Source organism: Nicotiana sylvestris, chromosome 5 (assembly GCF_000393655.2).
Source record: "Nicotiana sylvestris chromosome 5, ASM39365v2, whole genome shotgun sequence".
Lineage (NCBI taxonomy): Eukaryota > Viridiplantae > Streptophyta > Magnoliopsida > Solanales > Solanaceae > Nicotiana > Nicotiana sylvestris.
In genome coordinates, this window is record NC_091061.1 from 4,660,512 (window position 1) to 4,681,970 (window position 21,459).

General features: G+C 35.5%; 1 protein-coding gene across 1 annotated transcript; it reads right to left on the reverse strand.

The window, feature by feature from the left end:
• Nucleotides 1–1,995: 1,995 nt before the first annotated feature.
• LOC104247358 (uncharacterized) lies at nucleotides 1,996–5,895 on the reverse strand. The gene is made up of 4 exons (XM_009803349.2): nucleotides 5,797–5,895; nucleotides 4,584–4,714; nucleotides 3,289–3,558; nucleotides 1,996–2,297 (listed from the first exon to the last, which is right to left on the reverse strand). The coding sequence occupies exons 1-4, from the start codon at nucleotides 5,809–5,811 to the stop codon at nucleotides 2,258–2,260; spliced, it is 456 nt and encodes a 151-aa protein (XP_009801651.1). The 5' UTR covers nucleotides 5,812–5,895; the 3' UTR covers nucleotides 1,996–2,257.
• Nucleotides 5,896–21,459: the final 15,564 nt, after the last annotated feature.

A 21,459-nucleotide genomic window follows, 5' to 3' on the forward strand; every position in this document is an offset into this window, starting at 1 on the left:
ATGTACGAAAGTTTAGTAGTTGCATATGAATATAGAAACCCAATTAATGCAACGTTTAATGCTCGGGTGGGTGGTGAGGAAGATGATGAATATATACATCATACAATATATACTACAAGAAAATTTATAAGATAATATATATACATAACATACAATATATACTACAAGAAAATATATAAGGTAATATATATACATAACATACAATATATACTACAAGAAAATCTATATATATACTACAAAACATTATAAGAAATTATATTTGGAAATATATATACATAACATACTATACTAGTATACTATATATACTACAAAATAAGAATTTTCAAAATTCAAAATGAGGGCCCCACCCCCAATGACCACCAACGGCCATATTGCACAAATAGCCGTTTTTTTTAATTTACAAAACTAACCTTCTCTAACACTATAAATACCCCCCCTCTCTCTTCTTCATTTCAATACTCAATACTCATTTATCAATCTAAATTTCTCTCAATCTCTCAATCTCCAATTTTCAAGACTTCAAGTCTCAATCTTAATTTTCAAGTTACATCATGCCTCGTTTGGAAAGAGTGCGCTTATTTGTTTCGCACTACTATGAAGTGCTTGAAGAAAATGAAGAAGACCAAGTATTAAAATGCAAGAACTGTGGAAGAGTCTTAAATGTTCGTTCAGGGTGTACCACATGCATTTTAAGGAGGCATATAACGTATTGTGTTGATGGTATTTATCCGCAAATTCGTCTTTAAGATATTTCAACAATTTGTGTTATTTTAAAATTATTAGACGTATTTATGCTTCATGTTGTACTTTCTTATTAATTTATTATGCATGACAATTTAGTTTTACTATTGTTTTGTTATCTTACTTTTTCGTCAAGCACTTTAATAATTAGATTTCTACACATATATTATATATATATTATTTATATAGCCATGATATGGTTTACAAGAAATTGCCTTAAACAAAATTTTTTTTTAAAAAAGCTCGAAAATAAAAAAAGCCCGTTAGGCCCGCTAAGCCCACGAGCCCGGCCCGTTTAGCCCAGGACCATATGGGCTTAGGCCCGTCACGGGCTGGTTCCACCCGTTGAGCCCACGAAGCCCGGGACCGTGAGGCCCGGGACTGCCAGAGCCCAGGCCCGTTTGACCCATTTAGGCCCGGGCCCGGCCTAGAATACAACATTAGGTGGGAGTCTCTGGCTTTCTTTTCTTTTAATATTTTTTTAGCAATTGTTTATTTTAATAGAAACTTTTATATCTCTTAGACAATACATTTTTCTTTTATTATTTTATGGCTGGAATATTACTTGAGATATCTCGTATAGGTACATTTTACCGTGCACTTTGCATTAAAGATAAATTAACACTATTGTAGAATTTAATATCCAAATAAAGATCAAATTCATATTCAATATACTTCTTTTGTGTTTGGTCTTTTATAGGGGTAGATTTAGCACGTCATGGGTTTGACTGAACTCAATTACTTTAGTATTTTTTTTAAAATTTTTATTTAAACCTTTAATATTATTGCATCAAAAGGGAAACAAAGTAACAAAAGAAAACTAGCTAGAAATCAAGCGAGGGAATGAAACCCCAATAATATTTCCAGCAACACGCAAAAAAATGCTAGAAGGTACAAGTGCAGGCCATTCAATGCAAGGCTCTTGACTAAAAGCCAAACTGGTTAAACTATCAGCTACTGAAACCAACAGTTTTGGTTCGAACTTTGTATCTGTCTTTAAGAATCTATTGTATATATATAAATTATTAATTTAAAATACAATAACTTAAAACGATTAAAATTTTGAAACCATAAGCTTCAAATCTTGGTTGCGCCTTTTACCGTACAATGAAATATTCATGAGAATAGTATTTTGAAATGTAAATGATAATTATATACAGATTGAATGATAGAAAGTTGAATACTATTACCACCCACAGAAATTTTTTAATCATAATCCATGTCCCTTCAGAAGAAGTAAAAGCTCACACGTACTAATCAAATTAAAATGCATTTTATTAATTGCCATAAAATAAAACAATCTAATACAAAACAAATCTCCAAAATTAGACAGAAGGAGATAGGTATAAAGAATTGGGAAAAAAAAACAAAAATAATAAGGGAAGATGAAATCTAATCTCCTCAAATTTATGATACTTTTATTAACAACATATATAGTGCAATGGGAGCAAAACTAAATTAGAAAAAGGGAAACACATTTTCAAACACTTCTGTAGTTAAACTTTCCATTATTGGCTCAAGCTCCAACTGATTTCAGGGACTCAACTTTTCTTGGCCTGCCAAAGTACAAAAACCAAAAAAATAAAAAAATAAAAATAAAATTAACATTTCAAAAGATTAGGCCTGGTATTTTATATCAAATCAAGTAATTTAATCATAAAAGTTAGTACAAATTAAAGTGATAATGTATATCTTTTTTTATATAAACATATCATATCTGAAACCTACTGGCCGATTAATCTTCGTTTGCATCAAGTAGAGCCCATGTAACTTGTAAGGGGGAAAGCTTCCTACCAGGGTTTTCCTCCGTTCTCAGGGCTCGAACCGAACTTGTAAATGGTGGAGGGATCTTATCCTATACTCCTCATTAAACCATATAGTTAAATGATAAAAGTGTATATGAAAACACATGTTCTATATAACCATATAGTATTTGAAACCTACTGGACCAAGTAGAGACCATGTAACTTGTAAGGGCCGGGGAAAGCTTCCTACTAGGGGTTACTTCATTTTCAGGGCTCGAAACCGATTTGTTAATGGTGGAGGATCCTATCCATTCCACCCGACCCCTTAGTGGTGATGATATATACTCCTCATTTAACCATAGTTAAATGATAAAAGTTTATATAAAAGGCACATGTTTTACATCATTTATTCGGCAAAATATAAAATTGAAACTAATTGCATTCGCTAGCCAAAAAGGCAGCTCGACGCACTAAGCTTCCGCTATGCACGGTACTCGGAGAAAGGCCGGACCACAAGGGTCTATTATACGCAGTCTTACCCTGCAATTCTACAAGAGGGCAGCCCGGTGCACTAAGCTCCCGCTATGCGCGGTGTCCGTGGAAAAGCAGGACGTAGAAGGGTCTATTGTACGCAGCCTTACCCTGCATTTCTGCAAGAGGCTGTTTGCACGGCTCGAACCCGTAACCCTCATTCGCTAGCCAAAAAGTGAACCAAAAATGTATATTTTATGTATATAATACACATATATACAAAAAAATATATATTTTATCGGCTATTATTTTTTAGAGCGACTAAAAATACCTGGTGTAAGGGTCAAGGTCAAAGGCAGGATTAGGCTCCTGGATTCGGCCAACTTTCCTCAAGACAGATTTGTCAATATACTTATTAGCAGAGCCAGCTGTTGCATCTGGAAAATCAACTTCAGCTAGATTTTCTCTCTTCTTTTTGCTGATATAAACTCCTGGGCCATGAAACAATTGCTGTTTCATTGTGAATAAACACAATGCTATTGCCACTGATAAGGTTCCACCCAATACATACACTGGTGCCAAATCCCCACTCATAGAAAACCTTTAGAAAAAAAAACAGAAGAAGAATTAACCAATATAGTGGTTCACCCAATTGCTTAAGATTGCTTAAGTTAAAAATAGCCGATCGATGTATAGTATATGTATAATAAGTATATAACTATGTATAACAACAACATCAACAACTACCCAGTAAAATCCCACATAGTGGGGTCTGGGGAGGGTAATGTGTACGCAGACCTTACCCTTGCCCCGATAAGGGCAGAGACGCTGTTTCCGATAGACCCTCGGCTCAGCAAGACGAAAATAAAGTAAAAAAAAACAAACAAGAGGAGAGTGTATAACTATGTATGATCAGTATATAATCTAAGAAAAATGACACACTATAACCGCACTCACAATAATAGCCGAAAAATGTATATTTTTTTTGTATATATATTTATACATTTCTGTATGTTATGGACAAAAAAAAATATAAATTTTATACACTTTTAATACTACCGGATGTAAATAGATTCTGTCGCGGGCTAAAATGATCTTTGCCCTATAATCTATAAATACCAACTAGAAAAAGCAAACAGTGAATCCGACCTACTATTATATAAAGATCCCCCAAAAAAGGAGCATGATGATCAAACATTAAGGACTATATTGTCTCATTAACGTAATGAATGGGTTTTAGAGTACATTTGTCAAAACGACTAATTTTCGTTGTGAATTCAGATAGTATTAATTATTATTTTTTTCTTTTTAAAAAAAATACATTTACATATTTAAAAACTATACAAAAATACAATCAATTGCAGTTGTTATAATCAAAAATATTTTAGAAGTGTTGTAAAAATATAATAGTGAAAATTTATATGTTTATTTAGCTAGTAATATTACTATGTCAAGATACATGTAAATGTTACACACTTATGGCAAATTATCAAAAATATTAGCTAGGCCATCAAGAATTTCTTTGACAAATCAAATGAAAGAGTTACATATCCAATATAAATTCCTAAAAATAAGGTTAAATGCAGTTGAAAAAATTAAATTATAGGGTAAGAATAAGAGACAAACTTGGATTTAGGGGGTGTAGGATTGGCATTATGCATAGAACCACCACTAGTAGCAGTAGCAAATTTTGGAGCAGTAGAAGAAGGAAATGAACGATTTGCCTCCACAGCATTCACCACAGATTTCCAGTACCTCTGTTGCAATAATTTTAGACAATAATAAATACAGAAGTTATCGTCAATAATAAAGACTTTTTTTTGGTACGTGTTGGTAATCAAAGCATGAAAAGGGTCAGAGTACTATACGAAATACAACAATTATATTCTCCGTTTAAAGTTGGTAGTAATTTTGCCCCTGCCGTTAGGGGTGTACATTGGTGTAGAGTCCGTTGTGAGAGGCGCTTAAAAGGCTATAAGTCGGGTTGGTTTGAATTTTTTAATTACCAAATCAAACTAATGGTATCGGGTTTTTAAATTTATAACCAAACTAAACAAACAAAGTCGGGTTTGTCAATCTCGGGTTTTCGATTTTTTTCGTGTTTTCGAATTTTTCGGTTTAAGAAATATTTATAAATTATATTACAATAAATATTTATATGTATAAAATATTTTTAAAAATTGTATAAATGTACTATTGGGTTGGTTTGGTTTCAGTTTGATTTTTTTAGTTAAAACAAAACCAAACCAATTATAGTTGGATTTTTTTCCAATACTAAACTAATTATGGTCGATTTTGTTTTCCAATACTAAACTAATTATGATCGGATTTTTTTTCCAATACCAAACCAAATCAAACTAAACCACAATTAGATTTGTTTTTCCGATTTGACTCGAATTATCGATTCGGTGCGGTTTATCGATTTTTTGCACACCCCTACATGTGATGACCAATCGGGGTCATCCTTACCCTTCCCGACTAACAGATCAATTTTCCAAAAAATTTAAATCCCGGAAATTATTTTCTCCATTTTTTCAATTCACGTGGCATTCATAAAATACCCCATTCCCCCCCGCCCCCCCCCCCCAAATCTGTTTTTATACCCTTCCACTGCCCCTATTTCACGCGCATATATATATAATACAATTGCATTATCATGTCATAATTTTACAGATCGTTAGATTTTATATTTTTCAATATATACCGAGATTTAGATAAACAATAAAAGATCTAGTAATTCAAACTATAAGACATAAGAGTTTAATTTCCCATTTAACATTCAAAAAAAAAATTCAACAAAAGAAGAAGAAGGAGAATAATAAAGGGTTTTTTTACTTACCATTCTGAAGGCCATTTTCGAAGTGATAGAATTAGAAAGAATAGTTTCATAAAAAGAAAAAGAAGTCAGTTTTTTAAAAAGGAAAGAGAGTTGATTAGTTCTAAATATAGAGGATGGATGAAGATTAGAGATTTAATTTGGGTAGTTATTAAAATTCCTAAAAGAATGGTAAAGAAGACAGGCAAGTTTTATATGCTCGATTTGCATGGAAAATGCATGGGATTTACGGAAGGAAGTTATTTTTTTTTTCTTCCTTTTAAATTTAATCCGATTTACTAGATTATACGTGTGTGAGATATATTTTACCAATCGAGTCACATGTATATAATATATTGTGTGTGATACTATTTCACCTATCGATTAACAGATATGTAATATATCCATATTTGTTACATATGAGAATCGTTAACAAAGAATTAGAAGAGAATAGTGAGAAATAAACTCACATGCGCTGTACCACTAATCTATAAGTCTTAGTTGTAGTTTATTTTTTCATTATTATTATTATTATTATTATTATTGAATGTTGTATCAAATTAATTCATGACGAGCTCTATTAAATTCACATCTATGGTGCGATAAATTCACAGGAGTACCACTAAACTACAAGTCTAGTGGTAGAATTTTTATTATTATATTTACGTGAGTGTTATCTATTAATTAAAATAACATATGCAACAGTTATGCTTGTTCATAAAAACAAGCATAACTGATTTTTGATTTCTGCCGTTTAGCTTACTGTAAAATAATTTCTTAAAAAGTAAAAACTGTTTCCTTAAGTTCAAACCAAATGTAAGTTTTTTCGCTATGCCTTTGTTCGGAAAGTGCAGCTTAAGTCGCATTTCAGGAATGGGATTTGTAGCTATCTCGAATAAAAATCTATATATCTATATAAAGTTGAGAATAAAAAAAATTATCTGGCACATATCATAAGTCATGAAAGTACCTTGTCTTTTTTCTCCTTTTTTGGGCTTTTTTCTTTCATTTGATGTCTACAAAATCTGGAGAAAATTTAATACTTCCTATTTATGTCATTCCTTATTATCATCTATGATAATAGAGGAAGAGGAAAAATGACAGTTACAAAACTGAAATCATCTTTCAAAGTCAGCCTTTTATTCATTTAATTATACTATATTCTCTTCCTTAACGGTTACAGAGATAATTACTCACCTTTATTGCTAATTTCAATGGGGATTCATTACGTATAATAATTCAAGAATTTTTTGCCTTATAAAAAGGTCCAACTCTTCTGTTAGATCTTATCTTTGTTTGCTAATTTTATAGGATGAGAAGCATGATATTGGCCAACTCAATTGTTTATGAGTTTTAGCATTTTACTATGCTTTCGTACAAATTTTATTGATGTTTTATTACTCTGTTATTAAGTTGCTTTTATTCATATGCATTGAACTTCAGGGTGGTAACATGGTGCTTAGCTGGTTGATAAAAGACAAAAGTATATTTCTGAGCAGAAGAAACTTCAATTAGCAACATTATTTTTGCAGTTTTGTGGAAAACGTCTGATTAGCAACATTTAAGGAGGAGTAGTAAATGCTAATTTGTAACAATTATTTTCTAGAGTTCTTGAAACCGTCTGCAACGTTTCGGGAAAAGTTGTAAATCCAAATAGTCCCTTCGCTTAACCATTATTAGTAAATGGTAATTAGTTACAACGATTTTTGGGACTGTTCCTTTCGTTAATGAGGGGAGATTATATTTAAGTTTTTTATACCAGGAAAAAAAAGGTAATGATCACCTGATTTAGAAGAAAGACTTCATTTTTGGTTTAGAGGAGCAAACTTAGCAAGGAAAACAAGTTTTTCATTTGCGGACGAGGAGATAAAATCTTATGTTCACACAGATAAACTCCAACAAATTTATGACAGTTAAATGAGATAAGTTTGTAAACTTTTAAATGTTCTCTTAAAGTTAGAGGAAAGAGGGCTGACTTGATACGGTGAAATGTTGAGCTTTCATGCAACCAGTACCAAACACATGTTAGCAGCTTCTTTTTATATATAGTATTGTTAAAATTAACTTTATATATATATATAAAAGTTACGTTTAAATTTTATTTACAGTATAAAACTTCTTGGTAGTTAATAGGGAGGGTTTTACTAAGGACTTATCCGGTACAAATCTCAGTTAATTACATTAGTAAGAAAATATTGTCGTTGGAGAATATGCAAAAGATAAAATTGTTTAAAGAGTACTATTTTCGTGATAATATATTGAATACTCTTGAAATACAGCTATGATATTATTTGGATAAAAATATAAGGATGTCAATAAAATTATAATGTAATTAATCTTGAGGACTGTGAGAAGCGCGGGCAAATTAACTAGTGCTATTTATATAAGACGCAGGGTTAATGTTAATTCGGAAATGATACGTTTCAGTGTTTCCTCTTCCATTCCTGTTTTGCACTTCCTTATCAGTTAATAAATTTTCTTTCCAAAATGTCACTCTTCATTTGTAATTCTCCAAAAGAGAATGATTGCTTAATCATGTTTAGGAAAAGCATTTTCTCATGCCCTTTATATCGATGGAAAATTCAACGCGATGTCTGGGTTAAATACACGTCACAAGTTCGAATCTTACTAGGGACAAAATCTTGATATTTAAGTGGAAAAGAGTAAACGAACGACTTTTTATCTTAGGGATAAGTGTTGGGAAGAAGAAACCATATCCTAATTCTAACAGTCATGGAGATTCACTTAAAAAAGAAGGGTGAAGAAGAAGAAGGGTGAATTGATCGTGCATGTTAAGTCCTTAGATAGTGGGGGACAAAATTAATGGGTTAGGGAACATCAATTAGTGGGCATGAGGGACATAAATTAATGGGGGTTAGTAAGAAGATTATAATATTAGGAGACAAAAGTTAGTATGTTAGTATGAGGGAATAAATATATATGTAAGTGTATAATATAAACATGTACAAGAGCAAGAAATGAAAATGCGGAAGTTTTTCCTCAATCAAGTTTCTCTTTCAATTTCTTACATGGTATCAGAGCAATAAGCTCGATCCAACAGTCCAATCATCAAATCCATTTACATCAGATTCATCATCATAGTCAGTAACCTAAAATGCCTGAAACAACCATCATCTCTACTAGTGATACGAGCAATGCTGCAAAACCAGTCAGCTATGATGTCAATCACCCTTATCATCTCAACAACTCTGATTCACCTGGAATGACTCTAGTCAACATTGTGTTTGATGGAAGAGGATATCCAGGGTGGAGGAGATCTATTCTCTTGTCATTGTCAGCCAAGAAGAAACTTGGTATCATCAATGGAGCGAGTCAATCTCCAGATCTGAAATCTCCAGACCATGAACAATGAAATTGTGTGAATGACATGATCATCTCTTGGATTTTAAATGCTCTCTCAAAGGATATTGCAGACAATGTGATATATTCCAAAACTGCAAAAAGAACTTTGGGACAGTTTGGAGCAGAGATTTGGGAGATCAAATGGAGCCAAGCTTTATCATCTGCAGAAGGAATTAATAGGTTTAGTACAGGGAAACAATGACATTGCAACATACTACACTATGCTCAAACGACTGTGGGATGAATTAGATGCTTTAAATGTTATCATATGTTGTTCATGTGTGTGTGTTTGTGAAAGAAAGGCAAAATTGACTAACTCTCTTGAAGATCAGAGATTGATCCAATTCCTTATGGGATTAAATGACATCTATGCACAAGCAAGAGGAAATATCCTCATGATGAACCCTTTGCCTAGCATAGATGTTGCTTATTCACTTCTCTTGCACGATGAAAATCAAAGAGAAGTTTATGCAAATACACATTTTAATTCTGAATCAGTATTGTCATACCTCCTTTTTACCTACACCCCCGGAAGGGTATAAGGGAGTTTTTTCCAACTTAAAGTGACAATCAAAACGGGATTATTTTTATGTAAAATTCGGAGTCGCCACTTGGGATAATTTATGGTGTCCCAAGTCACCGGTTCAAATCCCGAATCGGAAAGATTGACTCTGTTTTATAGTCCGCGAACACAGAAATCCGGGTAAGAAATTCTATTAACCGGGAGAAGGTGTTAGGCATTCTCGAGTTTAGGAAAGTAATTTTTAAATAGCACGCCTAAAGCAACTACGCACTTTCAAATTTGCGAGGACCGTGGAAATTCAACTAAGTGGCACGCCTCGAATTCTAAGGATTAAAATACTAACTAAGCGAGGGCCATGCATTTTAAGATTTTATTCGGTATGGCATACCTCGATTCCAATTTTAGAGGGGAACTCAAACTAAGCTTTTGAGGGCCATAACTGAGCTTATTTAACATGGCACGCCTCAAATATACTTTTAAGATCTAATATACTAATTAAAGGAGGTTTTGGGAAAATTGTAACCACAATAGGCTAAAGTTCGGGCTTGATTTACTAAGTGGAAAGGTGTAATGCAATTGTTCTAGTTACCCAAATGGCTCGAGCCTGGCCTGAAGCCCAAAGCTAAATGCTGGATACATAGTAATAGCGAGCAACACAGTTGGGCTCAGCATGAAGCCCAAATTGAAGTTTAATGGCAAAAAAGGGATTTTGGCACAACTGGGCCAACGCTAGAGGCCCATGTCTAACGTTTGATCATCAATACTTAAGACAAAGGCCATATTCACTAAAGTTTTACCATTTTTGCACAAATGCTGGCAGCCATGAACGAATTCAGAGCATTTTTTTTTTTAAAAAATGAGCATACCATGTGATGGTCAACAACAACTCGTATACAACTTATTTTTCTCATTCAATACCCAAACTAAAAACCATGCAAACTATACACAATCATTTCAAACTTACGCCAAAAAAGAAAACTGCTTTTATAATGGAAATATAAGAACATGCTTTTCCCTTTTAAGCCCAGACTAAGAGTTTCAGAATAAAAGAAACATGCAAACTATAGCAATATGGAGAATCAGAACTATTACTAACCATGGCTAAAGCTAAACACCTAATGAATATGCTTCAGGATACTATAATCCATCATCCCCTTTGATTACTATATTCAACAAAGGAATTGCCAAGCAAGTAACAAAATGAAATTTCTGAAGCTCACATTAGCCTCTTCAGTACTCAAATATACAGCAAACAGAAGCTCCTATGTTCAAATAGTTTTCATGTCCTTTTAATAACAGATCATCTAAATTGAAATGCTACTTGAAACTTTCAAGAACTCAAGGGGAATTGAACAACGAGGAAAAGAAAATCAAATGTCCACACATAATGGAAACCAAACTAAAATACAACAATTAACTAGTTTCAAAGGTGCAGAAATATCATTTAACCAACTGCTCAATTACAAATTTTGGCTTGATCAAACCAACTTCACGTTCATCCGTTCTCATACATTAAGAGGTGTGATGAATACCTGGAAATCGAAAGAGAAATAGAAAGGGTGAAGAATCAGCAGAGCAGCAGCAGAAAATGAGCCCAGATTTAGTCAATGAAACAGCAAATCCAGCTCAAGAACAATCAATGGAACAGTAGAGGAGTAATAAATGCAAAAACCAACTTCAAACCAGAAGCTCAAGCCATTTCTCAACCAGTGGTGTAGCTAGGAAATTGTTTTAAGTATTTTAGCCAAACAAAAAGACACCAGGGATCCAAATAAGCTGAATTTGGATAGTTCTTTAACAATGGAATGCAGGAATTTCAGAGTTTCTAAAGAATTCAGCCGTTTTTGCTTTCAGGGTTTTTTGTCTCTCCCCTCCCCCCCCGAATATCAAGTAATGGTGCCTTTATAGCAAGCTATTAGGGTTGCAGAGATTGAACTAAGTTTTGCCCTTAGGATCTTTTCTAATTTTTATTGTTGCCTAGAAAACTTTCTTCAATTTTGGTTTTTGCTCAAGTACCCTTAATTTAAAAATCAGAAATTCAGAATAGTCCATATTCCCCCTTCCTAGAAGCTTCTCAAATCAGTTACTAAGATTCTTTTCACCTAAACTTCCTAAACTACCCTCCAAAACCCTGTTAGTTACCCCCAGGAAATCAAATGGAATGTTGACCCAAGGTCCAAACCCCAAATGAACAGGCCAGAATTGAACTTATGGCCCGAACATCACTCAAAAACCCATTTAGCTAAATCAATGAGAAGCTGAAAGGAGAAACAAATAAACAACTTCAAAAGTCCAAAATCTAAACTAACAATTGATTTTCTTTTTAAGCTAAAATACCAAATCAGAATTAAACTAAATTAAAAAATTAACAAAGGTCTAACTTAAGCTAATTATAAAAAGGACAGTGTTATAATTAACCGAAAGAAAACAGATAACATCATTCAAAAATTTAAAGAGGAAAACTGAGAATTCATAGGAACAAATACGACCACTGCTTTAACCAACATGGAAAACTAGACTTGAGACTTTTTATCACTTTTCAATCGGAGAAACAAGCATTAGAAGAAACGAAATAGAAGAAAGAAGTAGGAAGATGAAATAGCACGAAACCGAAAAGAAAAAATGAAGAAGACTTACCAACTTAAACTACGAACCCAAACTGATTTAATGAAACTAATGTTATTCATTTGTTCTTTGTCAAGAACAAATGAACAACATCAATTTGTGATGAATCAAAGCTCCAAACTTGAGATAAACGGAGTCCCCTAGTCATGCATGCCAATGGAGTCAGAGATAAGGCGATTTGATATTCTAGGGTTCCGAACTCAGATTTGGGATTCGAAGAGATCGAGAGGGATTCAAGAGGAACTGTGTTTTGAGTTGGAAAGAGGAAGGTGAGGGGGTTCAGGGGTGTGATTTTGGGGTGATTTGGAGGCGCCGCCGCCGAGCTCGAGGCGGTGGAAACTGGGCGGCGTCTCTAGGGTTCTTCATAGACGATGGGGTTCTGAGAGATGAGACGGGGGAGGGGGGGTTCTGAGGGGGGTGGTCCGTTTCGGACAGTTAAATAGTGTCAACACCCAGCTTCACGACCGTTGGATTAAAGAAGATTAATGGCTGAGATACACTCAATGCAAAATGGGGTCGTTCGGATTGTATGGGGGTGGACCAGGTATTGGGAAGGTTTGGGCCAATTCGACCGGATTTTTAAAGGGGAAATTGGTTTGGGACTAGAGATTTTGAATTAAAAAAGGCCCAAGAAATCTGAATCTCTCTAGTCCCTTTTTTCTTTTCTTTTTCAATTTCAAATCCCCTTTTTCTCAAATTAAAAATAAAATCCTAATATTAATTCTTACAACTAAATTAACCTACAAAATTATATTAATTACCCAACATAATATTCACCACAAAATAAATTAATTCCCAAAAGAAACTACAAAGTTTAAGGTTAAAAAATGCAAAATGAGTTATTTTTGTGATTTTCTATTTTGGTAAACAACTAAATTACTAATTTAATTCAAAAATATAAAATTAAAGCCTAAACGCAAATGCATTATATTTTTATATTTTTCATGAATTGAATAAAATAAACGTGCACAAACAAACTCAAACAGTCGACAAAAATGCCACAAAAATTTACAAAATTACAAATAATGTGAGAAATTTATTTTCTTGAATCTATGGGAGTAATTCATATAGGGCAAAAATCACGTGCTCACAGCTGCCCCTCCTTACTCGGAAACCCGAAGAGTTTTCGTGAAAAGATAAAGTGAGCGGATACGAGCGATTTTTGCCCGTTTGAATACTCCATGGGAAGTATTTTTGAAAGATTTGACCGCACCCTTCTTTCGAGACTGCCTACATATTCTTGGCTATAAAAGAATCGGGTCAGTGTAGTTCGGAAAGTTTCGGTAGCTGGGACTACCAGGAAGCTGTGATTTCACTGTTGTTGCTGCTGCTACTGCTTATTGAACCCCTTATTACACCAAGACAAAATAAATGAAGCTAGACTAAACTATGATCTATGCATTACAAGAATTCTATCTATATTTTCAAACTTGATCTTGCAGTTCCTGTTGCTCTGTCGACTCGTACTCTCCAGGTGAAATTCCTTTGTTGCTGACTTGAATTGTAATCTGAGATGCTTTCCCTTTTCTTTAGGTGGACGCCTGATTGATAAACTTGAACCGTCTTCCTTTGAACATTGTTGTTTCCCTTCGTTCTTCAGGTGGGCTCCTGATTACCAACACTTGAACTGTTTCCCTTCGTTCTTTAGGTGGGCTCCTAATTACCAACACTTGAATTGCTGCTTTGTTCTCCACATGGGCTCCTGATTACCAACACTTGAATTGCTGCTTTGTTCTCCACGTGGGCTCCAGATTACCGACGCTTGAATTGCTTTGTTCTCCAGGTGGACTCCTAATTACCGACGCTTGATTTGCTTTGTTTTCCAGGTGGGCTCCTGATTACCGACGCTTGAATTGCTTTGTTCTCCAGGTGGGCTCCTGATTACCGACGCTTGAATTGCTTTGTTCTCCAGGTGGGCTCCTCATTACCGATACTTGAATTGCTTTGTTCTCCAGGTGGGCTCCTGATTACCGACACTTGAGTTGCTTTGTTCTCAGGTGGGCTCCTGATTACCAACACTTGAATGCTTTGTTGTCCAGGTGGGCTCCTGATTACCGACAACCGATACTTGAATTGCTTTGTTCTCTAGGTGGGCTCCTGATTACCGAAACTTGAATTGCTTTGTTCTCCAGGTGGGCTCCTGATTACCGAAACTTGAATTGCTTTGTTCTCCAGGTGGGCTCCTGATTACCGACACTTGAATTGCTTTGTTCTCCATGTGGGCTCCTGATTACCGACACTTGAATTGCTTTGTTCTCCAGGTGGGATCCTAATTACCGATACTTGAATTGCTTTGTTCTCCAGGTGGGCTCCCGATTACCGACACTTGAATTGCTTTGTTCTCCAGGTGGGCTCCTGATTACCGACACTTGAATTGCTTTGTTCTCCAGGCGGGATCCTGATTACCAACAATTGAATTGCTTTGTTCTCCAGATGGGCTCCTGATTACCGACACTTGAATTGCTTTGTTCTCCAGGTGGGCTCCCGATTTTGACAAAATATACAAAACAAAGAAAATTTTCTACCCCAATTTGGTAACTGGGCACATCTATGAGTGTTAACTGAATCATGTTACCAAATATCACTAAGAATTTGAAAGCTAGATCCCATTATCCAGGAGGGCCCTGAAAACTCCTAGTTAAATGACAGTTTTAAAGCTGAATTATGTTTTCTAAAGGTATGACTTTCGCTAAATCTTGTTATCTAAGAAGGTCTTAAAACTACATCCCATTATCCAGGAGGATCCTGAAAATCTAAATCAAGTCTTATCTTAAGAGTGACAATTTTTAAGGCTGAATTATGCTTTCCTACAGCAGAACTTACGCTAAATCTTGTTATCTAATGGAAATCTTAAAGCGGGGTCCCATTATTCAGGAGAGTCCTGAAAACTCCTATTTGAATCCTATCTCAAGGATGCAAACTTTGAAGCCAACTTATATTCCTTTGGGGTACATTTATGCTAGATTTTTCTACTCATGGTTATTTTGAATTTAAACTAGGTCCCATTTTCCAGGAGAGTCCTGAGAATTTATGGTCAAACCTGTCTGGTGCTTGCTTTTTCTTACGGAGGTTTTCTCCGAAACAAACGAAATTTTCTGCCTTTGTTTTAATCAAAAAAAACTTGTAAATTTAAACATGGTGGTTGGTTTGTGGCCTTGAACTTTGAGGGCGATTTCTCCTTCACTTCCTATGGTAACTTCGGTTTTAACTCGAAAGATCTTGCCTATTTATTGACTGACCACTTTTCTCTATCACCTTTATCACGGAGAATACCTCTAATCCGTTCAAACCCAATACCATTCATCTGTTGCATTGTGCTCATGTACTGAACCTTTGTGTTTCTCATGAATCCCAAAGCACGTCAATTGCCATTCACTCAGTGTGCATGCTGTTCTTTCCTGACTCAAATCACTGGCCTTGCCCTTGAGGTCTATTGCTCCATCACTTGCCATGATAACTTTGATTTCTGCTTGGAAGACCTTGCTTGTCACTGGTTAACCACTTTCTTTGTCAATCTTATCACAAAAAATACCTTTGATCCGTTCACCCTACACCCTCTATCTGTTGCATTGTTCATGAATTGATATATACCAAACCTTTGTATTTTACATGAACCCCAAAGCATGTTGAATGTTACTAACTCAGTGCGCACGTTGTTCTTTCCTGACTTATGTCACTTTGATGTGCTAGCCAGATCCCGTTTTGTGCAATTGAAAAGCTGGTGGAAAATTTTGAAGTCATTTCTCACTTGTTCTGACCAAACAGACTCAGGAAAAGGAAGTAAACAAGACAAAAGGAACAGAGTAAAGGACAATGGAAAGAGGTTATTCCTAACAAGAAAACTACAAAGTAGAAACCTATCAAATGTGGATACCAACTCTAATGACCATGACATGCACCTGTGGATTAAGTGGCCTAATCTATCAAACAAGTCTGATGTTCGACTCTTGTTGTACCTCTAAGCTGTGAAACTAAGCTTTCATGCTCCGATTATCCTATCTGATTCACGACCTTTATTCGACTTGTAGTGCCCGAAGGGTTTTCACCATCAAGCCTCTCTCATTTTGTTCTTTTTCTTAACTCACCGTCGCCTTATGGTGCCTGTGAAGGTTTTCACCAATAAGACTTTCTCATTTTGTTCTTCTCTTTGTTCAGCACGGAGTGTTGCCCCTAATATGAATCACCTCTACTTGCTCGACTTGGCATCTCTCGAAGACTAGTCGGAAGGTCTTTCTTTGGACCAAAATGTGGGATTTTGGATTGGGTTAGAAAGAAAGGGTATCACGAAGGCTCAAAACAACTTGAATGGGTTCAAACTTACAACTTTTGGAATCAGATCTTTTACATAACCCCAACTTCTGCCCCAGTTTCTTTGCCTGGGGGATTTTGGATTTTTATTTTGATGGGACCGAACCATGAGGCTGCCTACGTATCCTTAAAAGGAATCAGGTCGAACGTAGTTCATGAAATAAGAATTACTTTGTTGTTGTGATTTTTCTCTTTCTTTTTCTTTCTCTCTTTTTCCTTTCTTTTCTTTTTTTTTCTTTTTATTTTCCTTTTCTTTTCCCTCTCTTTTCTTTCACTCCTTTCCATTCTTTTCTTTCTCTTTTCTCTTTTTCTTTTTATTCACCTTTTGCGCTCGTGTTTCTGAACTTTGCTACTGATTTCAAAAGAGGGGTATGAAAGAAAATAAATAAGGCTCAAAGGAGTAACAAAGGATAAAGTGTTTAGATAGCAAAACAAAATGCCTTCGTCATTCCAATCTTTAAAACATGCCAAATACAAACAACAACCATTTAAACCAAAGAGATCATACATAATATCTTAGACTGTATCAGAATTGATAGCCATATCCATACATTTGACTTCTACATTTGCTAAATACAAAACACCATTGGATAACACTTTCATTACCACGAGTGGCCCCTGCCAATTAGGGGCAAACATGCCTTTAGCTTCAACCTGATGCGGCATGATGTGTTTCAATAGTGTTTCTCTATGTTCTATCTGCCCCAGTTTTACACAATTCGGGCTTGAAGTGATCTCAAAATCCTTTCACTTATTTTCCTCAAATGTCCCTATCATCTTCAAATTGTTTCAATGCTTCATGACTAAACTACCTTTTAAGACCAGGCCTAGAATTACGCATGCATGTCATGTCACTAGAGTCAGCAGGAAAAGAACTATAAAAGGTGGAGAGAACAACAAAAAAATGATGAGAAATAACAGAAGATAGGAAATTGCATTAGACAGACGGTGAAACGGTTCGAACAACAAAACAAGCAAACTACAACGGGGTTACAACCTTAGAACAAACCTAGACAATACTAAATGAGTTACTATGACTAAACAAACTAGGTAAACTAAAAGGATAGAAGGGTTTGAGTCACAAGACAATATACGGATACAACCCTGAAAATAATCCGGATAACAGAAATGACAACAAAATAAATCACCAAGACTCCTCCCCAGCTTGCCAAGAGAGGAGCGTCTTTCCAGTTACCAAGCTCTGCATCTTAGCCACTGAGTTCAACATCAACATTGCTAGAACCTTCACAAGTCTTCATCTCTTTGTTCTTAGCAAATTGCTTTTGGGTCCCTTTAGCCGGCCCGTTCTTATGATCAACTTCCGGAACAAAGAGTGATAGCGCTGAAAGCTTTGCGGCAAGTGGTCCTCCGAGGATCTCAGAATAGTTCATATATTCCTTTTCCACACAAATCATGTCCTCCATATGAGTCTTATTGTGAACAGGCAATGGACTTTGGCTAGTATCTGCTGCATTTGGATTTTGCACGGTAATGTCACCTGCATCAATAAGCTTCTGAATCGCATTCTTCAGGCGCCAACACTTTTCTGTACTGTGACCCGGGGCATCGGAGCAATATGCACACCTTTGAGAAAAATCAAACTTCTTTGGCAGAGGGTTTGACATTTTTATCTGAATTGACTTTAACATATCCAATTGCCTCAACCCTTGGAAAAAACTGGCATATGATTCTCCAATAGGGGTGAGAGCCTTTTTTTTTTCCAGTAGTCTTTTCAATTTGTATTCTAGCCTCGGTTGGAACCTTTTGCGGGTAGGTGGTTGATATGCCTGAGGGGGCGGGTGAGACATTTATGGAAGTGGCGCGGGCCATCGCGGGCCTCGGGTATGTGGAGCATATGGTGGTGCATTGTGGACGGGGTATCGAGGAAGTGATGTACGATTTTGGGGGTTCTGTGGAGAGAAGTAGCCGTGGGGAGGATTACAAGGATATCTACGGGGTCGACATTGAGGCTGAAAGCGTTTAGCAAGAACGACCACTGGACACTGTCATCGGTGGGGCTCAGTAACATCTTTTCTATCAATGAGAGGACTATCCCGAGCAACTTGTTCGTTCCATCTGATCCTAAAATCCCTAAAACTTTCCTTGGGTTTCTTTTCCATCTGAGATAAGGAGGAGCGGTCTGGAACAATGTCTATATTGTACTGAAAATGTCGCACAAAATCTTGAGCCATGTCGCCCAATATATGCCACTTACCGAAATCTTGACGATTATGCCATTCCAAAGCTGCCCCAGTCAAGCTCTCACTAAAATACGCCATCAACAAATCATCTTTCCCGCCAACACTTCTCATTTCACTGCAATAATCCCTCAAGTGGGCTACCGGATCTCCACACCCATCATACAAGTTAAACTTTGGTACTTTAAACTCCCCGGGCAAGCAAACGTCAGGGAACATACACAACTCTTTGTAAGACATGTTAACCTGGTCTCCCATCCCTTGCATGTTCTTTAAGGATTGTTCTATGCTTCTCAGCTTTCTGGATATCTCATCTCGCCCTTCTTTTCCTGTGACTTTTTCATTTTCAGCATGAAGCTCATCCCGAGGGCTCTTCTTGTATGAGTCAGGGACCTTGTGGGCAACCTCTGCGGGGTAGTATTGGTCATCATGAGCTTTGAGTGGATATTCATTGTTGGGAATAATGGATATGATAGGAGGGCACTTTTGGAGAGAGGTAATTGGAGGATGAGTGATGGAGCTACTAGGGTGGTTGGGAAAGCTATGATAAACGGGTGGATCTGGAGAGTATGGGGGATCATCTGACACTATGACCGGAGTTTGGGTAAGGGTAGCATCTAAGAAGCTAGGTGGTGGCGGGGGTGGTGCCTTCTCAGTCATCCAGACTTGATACATGTCCGTCATGTGTTGTCTTAACATCCTTACATCATCAGCCAAACCAGTGTCTTGTTCAACTAACTACTTTCGGGAAGCGGTATCTACCAACCCAATTTTGTTGTTATCCGCCACTGCCTTTTGACTTTATATTGTGGAAAGGAGTTACTACTTCGAGAACCACAAACCAACCACCTTTCTGCTATGAAGATATCAAAAGGAACAAAATGGAGTCATCCCGTTAGCGTTAGGGCATTTAACAACAAAAAAATATCACATTGCATGCAATGCACCTAGCAACAATTAATGGTTCTAGAATGACTTCGAGGGTCATAAGGTCACTTGGCATCATCCCAATTTGTTCATTTGAATCTTCTCTTTTCTTTTCTTTCCTCGCACTTCTTAGCTCGCTCATTTTCTTTTCCTTTTTTTCTTTCTGATTATCGCTCTTTTTCTTCCTTCTCATTTCTCACATCCCATAATTTCACCATCTTTTTTCTTTTTTTTTTTCCTTTTTTTCCTTTTTCTTTTCTTTTTCTTTTGGTAAATAAAAAAAATAATTTGATCGAACCTTATGTAGGTTGCCTACGTATCATGATGTCGCATGAATCAGATCTTTGCGTAGTTCTGGAAGAACGGGAATAAAGTAAGCAAACTGACATTCTCTTTTTTTTCTTTTTTACCTTAATGATTACTTTGGTAAGAAAAGAGAAACAAAAAAAGCAAATTTTCTCTAGACTGAATGTTCTATACCTATTCTAAACTCAAACTTAACGACCAGGTCCTTTTTTTCTTTATGTTTTTCTTTTTGAAACAAATACTCTATGAGAAATTATTAAGGAAAAAACCCTACAAGAGAAAAATATTTTTGATTCTTTTTTTTTTGTTAGGAAGAAAATCTAAAGAATAGACCAAAGAAAAATATTTTGAATTTTCATTTGATATCCTGAAAAACGATTTAGAATAGAAGAAACAAAAATATTTGTGGATTTCAATTTTTGATCACCTAAAGACGAAACTCTAAAAATAAACCAAAGAAAAATATATATATTTTTTTCTATGTACAATATCCTAAAGTTCTAATGAACAATAAGAAAAGCTTTTTTTTTCTCATTTTTCATTAATTTCCGAAAGAAGAACCTCAAAGGAAAATCTTTTTGGATTTTTTTGGAATTAATATCTTTAAATTTTTTTTAAAAAGGCACTAAAAGAAAATTCTTTTTTCTTTTTGATATTTTAGTCTTAATATACTAAAGGAAGTATAAAAATAATTTTTATTTTGAGTTCTAGATAATAATTGGCTAAAGGAAAAAATCACCTCAAATGAACTTTTTAAAATTTTTAATTCCTAGAATTAGTATTCTGAAGAAAACTTCTAACGGAAATATAAAAACGCAAAATTTCTTGTTTTATTTTGGATTTTTGAGTTACACCACACTTTTTCAAATACAAAATAGAAAGTACAATAACAAAAGACTCGACATTACTATACAAAACTAAAAAGTAAACGACGACGTAAAATGAAGAGCATACTCAAAACATAAAAACTAAAACAAATCTCCTTAAGCAACTCCTGAATGAGCGATCCTGACTAGATGGTCACGGGGTGTCTGTCATGCTCAAACCCCGGTAAGTAGATCCACAACTGTATGAAAAAAAACTCAAACCAACACTAGGTGAGAAAATAAAACTCCCTATTGGACACATATAAGACATAATTGAGGCTATTTTTGCAAAATGGATTATTTGGCCAAAAGGTGGTTAGAAGTTCAAAATTTGGCTATGACCCTGCAAAGCCAAAAACCTAAGATTTACTAGGAAGACCGGACCCTATGTGGGTTGCCTACGTATCACGCCCCGAAAGACGAGAATCAGGTATGCGTAGTTCGGGCAGATTGGATATGGCCGAGAAAAAAATAACAACTGATTCATAGAACAAAAAATATTTTTTTTGTCTTTTGTTTTGAAAAAAAATGATGAAACATGTAAACATCTTTTTTGATTTTCTTTTTCCTC